The sequence below is a fragment of the Miscanthus floridulus genome, chromosome 2 (assembly GCF_019320115.1).
Source record: "Miscanthus floridulus cultivar M001 chromosome 2, ASM1932011v1, whole genome shotgun sequence".
Classification (NCBI taxonomy): domain Eukaryota; kingdom Viridiplantae; phylum Streptophyta; class Magnoliopsida; order Poales; family Poaceae; genus Miscanthus; species Miscanthus floridulus.
Window position 1 is genome coordinate 6,730,912 of NC_089581.1, and position 10,109 is coordinate 6,741,020.

Here is a 10,109-nt window from a genome sequence, read left to right on the forward strand (position 1 = left end):
GGGCCAAGGTGCCCCCATGCGCGCCACAACCCCAGCTGGTGTCCATCGAGCGCGGTGAACAATAGGAGCATGCGCTGGGAGCGGGCGCGGGTGATGATGGCCGGTGTGGGCGTGGTGTCAACGCTAAGCTGAACACTCTGCGTGACTATCGCTGGGCCCATGGTCTCTGCATCAGGTGTGGCGAGAAATGGTCTTGCGGCCATCGCTGTCTTGAGCAGATTCAGCTGCACGTGCTCCAAGAAGTTTGGGACCTTTGTCATGGTGATGATTGTGCTGATCAAGTGGTGCCTGAGGATCTCGATGTCGAGGCTCAGCTATTCATGACTCTTTCTTCAGCAGTGGTGTCTGATCCCGCTTCTGCTAGTACGATGCAGTTCATGGGTGAAGTTTAGGGCAAGCAGGTCCATATATTGTTGGATTCTGGCAGCTCCAATACATTTGTTAGTGCTTCCCTTGCAGCTCATCTTCAAGGCAGTTCCAATTGTGTTCACCCCACCCGAGTGATGGTGGCAAATGGTACTAAGATGTTCTGTGATACTGAATTCAAGCAATTGCAGTGGTCAGTACAGTAGTGTTCTTTTGTGTCCGTGGCCAAGGTCCTTCCTCTTTCACAGTATGATCTCATTGTCGGCATGGACTGGCTCACGGCGCATAGTCCTATGGAGATTGATTGGAGGTACAAGTGGATGATTATAACATATGCGGGTACTCAGATGCAGTTGTAGGGTCAGTTGGACTCCCTTCTAGTGGGTGCAGTTTTACAGATCACTGCAGTGAAGGAAGACGCTTTCGTAAGCAGCTCATCATCTTCTCCACTAGAATTAGCAGCTTTATTGTCTGAGTTCCAAGATGTATTCGACCCACCATAAGGCTACCCACCCGCTCGCCTTTGTGACCACGAGATCCCTCTCGTTGCTGGTGTTGCTCCAGTGCAGGTTTGGCCTTATCATTACCCTCCGGCCGTCAAGACTGAAATTGAGCGTCAAGTTGCAGAGATGCTAAATTCAGGACTCATCCAGCCAAGCAGCAGTCCTTTTTCATCTGCCATACTCTTGGTCAAGAAGAAAGATGGATCATTTTGGTTCTGTGTTGATTTCCATCAGCTGAACGCCATAACAGCTAAGTCAAAGTACCCTGTCCCGGTTATTGAGGAGCTGCTAGACGAGTTACAAGGGGCCTCCTGGTTTTCTTCTTTGGACTTGACTGCTGGCTACCATCAGATACGTCTGCGCCCTGGTGAAGAACCCAAGACGGTGTTTCAGACCCATTCTGGGCAATATGAGTTCCGGGTGATGGCTTTTGGGTTATCTAGAGCGCCAGCCACTTTTCTTAAGGCCATGAACACCACATTGCATCCTCTCCTTCGCAAATGTGTTCTGGTTTTCTTTGATGACATCCTTATTTTCAGCAAGTCTCGTGAAGAACATCTCGTCCACCTACGCTTGGTGTTGGAGCTCCTCCGCCGTGACAAATGGCAAGTCAAGATGTCTAAGTGCTCTTTCTTGCAGCGACAACTCCGTTATCCAGGCCATGTCATCTCTGAGGCCGGTGAGGCTACCGATCCTGAAAAGATCATCGCAGTTTAGCAATGGCTAGTGCCTCAGTCTGTCAAAGATCTGCGCAGTTTTTTGGGCCTTGCCGGCTACTACAGGCGTTTTGTCCGACACTTTGCAATCATTGCCAAGCCATTGACCAAATTACTCAAAAGGGTGTTCCCTTTCATTGGACCGAACCACAAGTTCACTCATTTCAGGCACTGAAAGATGCTCTTACCTCAGCACCGGTTCTGGCTCTACCAGATTTCAAGAAACCATTCTGTGTCGAAACTGACGCCAGCGGCATTGGCATTGGTGCTGTACTAATGCAAGGGGCCATCCATTGGCATTTCTCAGTAAGGCTTTGGGTCCACGGTCTCAGGGGTTGTTGACATACGAGAAAGAATATATGGCTATTCTCTTGGCGCTGGATCAGTGGCGTGCCTATCTACAGTATGGGGAGTTTCATATTTTGACTCACCAAAAAAGTCTGAGCCAGCTGATGGAACAACGGCTCCATATCCCTTGGCAGCAGAAGGTCTTTTCTAAGCTATTGTGCTTATCTTACAAGATTGTCTATAGGCAAGGGGTGGAGAATCGAGCTGCTGACGCTCTCTCACGCTACCCAGTCGGCTCCTGTGCTGCTATTTCGGTAGCTGAACCGCACTGGTTATCTGGGGTCACCAAATCCTATGTTGCAGATGAGCATGCCTAGTCTATCATCACGCGTCTGACTGCAGATGATCAATCGGTGCCCCACTTTACTTTCCTCAATGGCCTTCTGAGGTATAAATCTCGCTTATGGGTGGGTGCCAACACTGAAATTCAGCACCAGTTGATCTCTGAGTTGCATTCCAATGCCATGGGGGGCATTCTGGTATTCCGGTTACTCTCCGCCGACTGAAGCAATACTTTGCCTGGACTGGTATGAACAAGGCAGTGCACGATTTTGTCTCTGCTTGTCAGGTGTGCCAGCAGGCCAAGCCTGACCGTTCCAAATTACTAGGTCTTCTTCAACCTCTCCCAGTTCCAAATCGTGCTTGGCGGATCATTTCCATTGATTTCATTGAAGGGTTGCCAATGTCAGGGTCTGTTAACTGCATTCTGGTCGTGGTTGACATCTTTTCTAAGTATGCCCACTTCATTGGATTGAAGCATCCATTCACTGCAAGTTCTGTGGCCAAGCTTTTCTTCTCCAATGTCTTCAAGCTCCACGGCCTGCCACAAGCCATTGTGTCGGACAGAGACCGCATCTTCACAAGCAAGCTTTGGCAAGAACTCTTCAAGCTGGCAAAAGTGGATTTGCGCATGTCTACTGCTTATCACCCGTAGTCCGATGGCTAGACTGAACGCGTCAACCAGTGTCTGGAGACCTTTCTTCGCTGTTACACTCATACATGTCCTAAGCAGTGGAGCAGCTGGTTGGATTTGGCCGAGTATTGGTATAATACGAGTTTCCACACTGCCGTGGGTTGTTCTCCATTTGAAGTGATGTATGGCTATGCTCTTGGCGCATTCGGTATTGAGGCTGCTCACAACTCTTCTATCACTAATCTGGCCTCTTGGTTATCTGATCGAGCTCTCAACACTGAGCTGATCCGTCAACATCTGCTCCGTGCCAAGCAACGCATGAAGAAGAATGCTGATCTGCACCGCTCCGAACGGCAGTTTGAGCTCAACGACTGGGTCTACCTCAAGCTCCAACCGTATGTCCAATCTTCCCTTGCTGAGCATTCCCATCATAAGTTGGCATTCCGATTCTTTGGACCTTATCGCATTCTTGCCAAGGTCGGTTCTGTGGCGTATCGATTGGAGCTTCCACCCTCGTCTGCCATTCATCCAGTTTTTCACGTTTCCCAACTTAAAAAAGCGGTGGGTGCGGCTCATTCTGTTACCCCTGAACCTCCACAGAGTCTTCGCTTTGGAGTATTCCTGAACGAATTCTGCAGCGGCGCTACCTACGCCAAGGTACATCTTCTGTTCTGTAGGGCTTGATCAAGTGGACTCATCTTCCGGAATCGCTGGCAACCTGGGAGAAGCTCGCCGATCTTCAACAGCAGTTTCCTCGCGCTCTGGTCTGGGATCATCCTGGCACGCAAGAAGGGGGAGTGTCAGCGCTGTACCTGTGCACCAACCGGCAACAGGCGCTGACCAGGCAAGCTCTGAAGGCAAGAAGAAGGCCCAAGAGAAGATGGATCGCCAAGTTCGGCCCAAGTCCAAGAGTGTGCGCTTCTTCGGCCCAGAGTGGCGTCATGAGTGAGCCAGAGGCAAGCGTGGCGTGAGTCGCCGTTCGGCTTATATGTAGCGTGGTGGTAAAGGTCTGGGATATGAACAATGTATGAACCATCTTCCAAGTTAACAAGATTCCTCTGAGCTCGTCCCCGTGCTCTGCTTTTCTCCCCCAACTCCGATTCCTCCCTTTCAATCCTGGCTGCTTCCTCCCCTCCTCCGATTGCTGTTAACACAATAACATGGAACTGTTTGCCAGCAGGAAGCCATAAATCACACCAAGTCCAGCATTGTGTAAAAGATTTGGGAATGTTGGTAGCACCCAAACCTTTAGCAACAATAGCCCACACAGCCCTTAGTTGTGCTACATTGAAAAAACAAATGTGATAAAAATTCATTCTGATTACAAAAGAGACAAGAAGGGTCACCAGTCCATTTCCTTTTCACCATGTTGTCCCTGGTTAGAACATCATTGTTCAACATTAACCATAGAAATATCTTTATTTTTGCAGGCACTTACCCGTTCCAGATTTTCTTGTGATATAGACCTGAGTCATTAACAGTCATAGCATTGTACATAGATTTAACACTGAAACGCCCATTAGCACCAAATTTCCAGTAAGCAATATCACTTTCATTGTTGAGAACTACATCATTCAAATCTTTCAAAATATTCAACCAGTCTAGCTTCAGATTATCAATCAGCCACCTAGTGAAAGCCTTCAGTTAACAGATGTAGGGATTGGTTTGTCTGGAAATTAAAGTTCAGAATACCCCCAACAGGTTTTTTTGTGCAAATGGACAGTCTTGGAAAAGATGTAGAGCTGTTTCTACTGCATTGCCTGGGGCATAGGACACAATTAAAATTCTCCAAATTCAAGTTCTTGCTTCTAAAGATGTTCCTGGTTCCTAATCTATCCTTCAATAGCAGCCAAAAGAACACTTCATGCTTGCACTGGCAAGAGGCTTTTCAGAGCCATTTGAAGGCTGGGTGGATAGTGGCATGTCTCGTCAAAACTCTGTATGCCTTTGAGGAAGAAAACAGGTCGGATCCCCAGATGAACGTCCAAGAATCACCCTCTTGAGATAATTGAATATCATTAAAGAGTTTTCTGCGAGCTAGCTACTGCGACCGGAGAAAAGCAACTTTTGAAACTGGAATGTCGAAGAATTCAGAGAAAAGAGGATGAATTCTTAGCCCTTGCAACTGACAAATCTGTACGTTTTGCAAATGAATGGAGCTCTGGGTATTCCCAAAGGTGGTTAGTTCATCTCATGCTGTCGCGCCTGCCCCTGATCAATGCTTCCCCTTGTCCGTTGGCTGCTCGCTTCGGCGGCGTGAATTCACCATGACGAACCGACGGCGAGGAGCCATGAGGCAGGCCAACAGGAACCGAGGCCCTATTCGCTCGGCTTATCAGCCGTATTTTTTAAGCGTACGAACGACGTTTTTCTCCCACGACAAATGAGTAAGGCCATATTTAGTTGGCCGCCGAATCGGCGCCGCCTGATTTCGCGGCGGTACTCTCGCTCTACTGTAGCTACAGTAGCGTTTTGTTTTTATTTGGTAATAATTGTCCAATCGTTGACTAATTAGGCTTAAAACGTTCATCTCGCAAAGTACAACCAAACTGTGCAATTAGTTTTTGATTTCGTCAACGTATACTACTCCATGCACAAGTTTAATGTGATGGGGAATCTTCTTTTTGCATAGCGTCAAATTCTGAAATTTTAGGCAACTAAACATGGCCTAAACCGTAGTTTTCAGCAGGACTATTGATAAAGCGAACAGGACCGATGGAGGCGCCGCGAAGATGCCGTCAGTCTGGCTGGTCCAGGGCTTGCCCGGAGCAGTTGCGATCTCAGGTGACGCGACACTGACAGCTGAAGCAGCCAAACGCGGGCCTGCTCGTCCCCGGCCCTGATCAATGCCCCTAACCACCTCAAGTCTCCAACCACCGGTAGTTTATTATGAGTTGCAACTCGCAATGAGGATCGTGAAGCTACTTGTACAGTACCTGTACAGGCAGCCGTCCAACCGCACGGAAAAGAAGAAGAGGCAGACGCCGTGCTCGTGCAACAGAGTGCTCGAGAAACGGGGTTCCGTTCCGGCCCCCGCCCGTCCGCAGGTCACGGGAAACGGGACGGCCCAGCGGCCAGCGGGCGCTAGCGCTAGCTTTCCCCACGCCTAGGTCTCTCTCTCTCTCTCCCTGCGCGGCTGCGCCCCGCCCACTGCACCGCGGCCGCCCCGTACTCCCGCGCGGGGCCCCCGCTTCCTCGAACTGGCCCGACCATGCCGGCCTCACTCGCGCGTCGCACGGGGCGGGCAGCGGCACGACGCGTGGGATGATAGGCCCACGGGCAACGGGCAACTGCACGAGGCTTCGGCCTGGACCACCGCCCACCCGCCCGCCGGTAACCGCCGGTAAGCAACCCATCACTGTAGATGCGACCACCATAGACCGATAGACAGCAAACGTTAAAGAGCATCTCTTTGGGTTCTCAAAATCCCTTCCGAATCCTTAGTTTTTTAACCAGATGAGAAAAAAATCTATCTCCAACAATTCATAATCCATCCTCCTAGTCTTTTAGAATTTGGGAAACGCCATCATGTTTCGCGTAAAGCTACGCGCTTCTGAGTCACGCGTATCTTCTCTCCCCACGCGTGTTTGTCGGCCACTCTAAAGGTGGAAGGGCATAAAAAAAATAAAGAGTAGAAAAGAGTTTCTGATACAAATGTAAGAGAGAAAGAATATGTAAAAGTGGTTAAGATAATTTAGAAATATTATAGGATTCCTGATATAAAATTGTCCTTCTTTATTTTAGAAGTGAATTATTAGAAACTCTCAGAACTGTCTTCTTTTTCCTCCCAATATCTTTTAGAAGTCGCTAAACTACATGTTTTAAGGAGGAAAAAACACGATACTCTTATAGATGCTCTAAAACTCACCACCACTCTTTGCGTTGCTAAAATCATGGTGCATACTTTTTACGGTTGGCCCTTTTGCATTTTTTTTCCTGTAATAATAATAATAAGCTATTATATATTACATCTAAAAAATAGATAGAGCTTTCGTCCACAGAAATCTCGTGTGCGCGCCCCCGTCAGTCTGATATGATACGAGTTACGCAGCGGACGCAATACCGGAGGAAAACCGACGGCCCCACCTCCCTATGTTCCCGTTCTAAACCAAAGAAGCACCCACACCACGGTTACCCAAAGAGAAATTCCGCGCGTGGACTTCCAAGCTAGTGCCGCGCGCCCCCGCCTGGTTGCCTCTCCATCAAAACTACGAGTCCGACCCCCTCAAAGAAAAGAAAAAACGAGTCTAATACTCTTGTGCGTGCGCCAGTTCAAAAATCCGAGTCGAGTCTCATACGAGTACCGATCTCCAGCTCAGTATATCTCACTACCACAGACCTATATCTCTTCTCTTCTTTATCTACATACATTAAAAAAAAAAACTAGATATGTGCCCATATGTTACACGATGTTCATGTTTTTTCTATCCACGTCTACTACGAAAGATTTGGTCATTTTCAAAAAATAATAAAATTTATTAAACGATTTTGCTGTGGGAACCTAAACTATTCCCAAATACATTTAGGCTTTTTTATCGTATTCAAATTAATTCACTGCGTATGTCAACTCTTTTGTTCCAGATCGAGTATGATCCTGACAATATCTAGCTTCTTTCGGTCTGCGCACGCAGACTTATATTCCTGGCTTTGCAGTTAGATAATTTTCAGGCTTTTCATATTAACTTTGGAGCATATGGACTACAAAGTTATACATGCCCTTAGTCTTTTCAAGATTTATATTTCATACGCTGTGCTTCACGAGTCAATAACCTTAGTGTCAGAGATATATGCCAGGAGTATCTGCACCGCCCGCATATATGATTGTCGCCGAGCTATCGGCCCAGCAAGCCGTCAAGGAGAAGGCACGCAAGGGCTGACGCGGTCAACCAATGTGGGGATCAAGGCAAACCAAGACGAGCGTATCTGGACAATAGCTAAGATCAATCTATTGTAACAAACCAGGAACACAATCTGTTAGCCCGATCGCCTTCCCTGTAACCCTACCTCTCCTGCCTATATAAAGGAGGGTAGGGACCTTGGGCTCGGCCAACTCTCACCATTCCGATCTATCTCGTAGCTAGGAGCAACAAGCCCATGTAATTGAGCATACGAATACAAGAGCAGCCACACCACTGGAGAAGGGTTTAGCGTGCCCCACGCCCCGAACCAGTATATATCTCTGTGTCCCGTGTGCTACCATCTGATTCCGTCTATGCGATCACGTTGCTGGATATTGCCGGAGCAAAACAATCCGACACTTAGGATGCTATTAAGATGTGCAATTTAGGTGTGTACGATGATACAATTAGAACATAATTGCATCTCTTAGTTCTAACCATGCACAAAATTAAGTTTGAAATATTGATGTTCCAAACATTACGTTCGAAATTTGCTTTTTGTAACACGTTCATACTATTTTTAAGCAATACACCACACGTTCATACTTAAATTACCATATCATTGTTATGTTCCCGTGTAATGCACGGGCATTTATCTACTAATGCTAAAAAAAGACCTTCGTATCATAGGGAACCTTCGCACAACTTGGCAAGCCTCCTAGCCTTCTACCAATCTACAGTACAATCCAACTTACAATGATCTGCGACCATGTACCTTTGACACCATTTATTGATGAGTTTCAGTGAAATTGGCGAGTACATTCACCCTGTTCACTAATGCTGAAATTTGGCTTATGCTGATATTTATGCTTGAAATATTGTAGGAGGAAAACATTGTTCCACATTGAAAAGTAGTTCAGAATAAGCTTAAACGAACATAGTGATTTACTCTTCCCTTTTTGAATTACAGTAGACGTGTTTGGTTGTTTTCACAACCCCTTGTATTGTATATCTTGTATATGTGGAAGCATAGTGAGTAGATAAATTATAGTTTGGTTGGTTGCATGGATGGATACAATAACTTTATAAAGACATTTGGTTGTCTGTATAGATGGTAGAAGACTTCCTAGCACGATGTATCGCATTCACCTAGTCCGGATGAACAGTGAAGCTTATTTAGAACATACCCACCTGGGTAAGATGAGGTGTATTTTACATCCACTCAGCAACACAATCTTTTCGGATTACACGAATCCACATAGCCATGACGAAGGAGATGTAGCTAAACAAACACACCTAATACGGATTCGACACTCACGTACTCCGTCCGTCCCATAAAAATAGTCGTTATAGGATTTATTCTGATCAAACTATAAATTAGACTAGGTTTGTAGAAATTACTAGCAACATTTATATCTCTAAATAAGTTTATTATGAAAATATATTCAATGATATATCTAATTGTCGACACAGAATTTTCGTCCCGTACCGAGGACACGCGCAGCAAGCCGGAAGGGTCCGCTCGATGGAGCAGATTCGCCTAGCTTCAGCACAGGGATGGTCGATCCTGCGCAATCCTCCTGAGGCATGCCAGTCAATTTGACCCTGCAATTGACAAGGAGAGAAAGTTCATCAGTAATTAAGGGCGAAACTTGCCGGTGTTGCCAGACAGTCCCGAATGTACGGCTATGAGAGCCGATATGAAAGGAGATCGACTAAATAGTCGATTTCAGCATATTCATAAGAATAAATCAGTTAAAGCTCATGAGGTTATATACAAAGAATCGGTTATCATTCAGGATAAACATCATTGCTTGAGCAAATATAAATCAATGGCAATAAGATATCAATAATGATTGGTTTATGTCAAGCCAATGATTACAAGTAACCAAACCCCTTTTTATATAAAGAAACAATTCAACACCACTTGACCGTTTAATAAAAATAAATCTAATGAACATGTTAGATCTCATCTATTGCCATGACCAGTGGGCATGAGGCAGAATTATGCAGGCCGTAGAAATAACAATAGACTCGACGACCCTAACTCATTACTAAATACCAGTGGGGCATGAGACAGAATCATGCAGGCCGTAATACAATAATAAGATCATGGGGCTAACATATCTTTCAACCTATTCTTACTTCAACGGTCTCATAATGTGAACTGTTCGTGGAAGCGCTCGATATCGGCTAAAACAGTTGATTCAGGCATAACGCACAGTTAAAGTCATGTCCTTACTAGGAATAGATCTACTAAATAACGATCCCCACTCCACGGTGCTAACAGTGGGGTGTGAGGCAGAATCACACAGGCCGTGATAACGGGCATAGAACGGTTCTCGCTAGTCAATAAATCTACTCGAGACGCAACATGTCCTTAACCGCACGTTACGCACGATTAAGATTGATGTAAAACAGCCGA

General features: G+C 46.3%; 1 protein-coding gene across 1 annotated transcript; it reads left to right on the plus strand.

The window, feature by feature from the left end:
- Nucleotides 1–995: 995 nt before the first annotated feature.
- LOC136536024 (uncharacterized) lies at nucleotides 996–2,867 on the plus strand. Its single transcript, XM_066528455.1, has 3 exons — nucleotides 996–1,289; nucleotides 1,754–1,891; nucleotides 2,502–2,867. The coding sequence occupies exons 1-3, from the start codon at nucleotides 996–998 to the stop codon at nucleotides 2,865–2,867; spliced, it is 798 nt and encodes a 265-aa protein (XP_066384552.1).
- The last annotated feature ends 7,242 nt before the right edge of the window (nucleotides 2,868–10,109 follow it).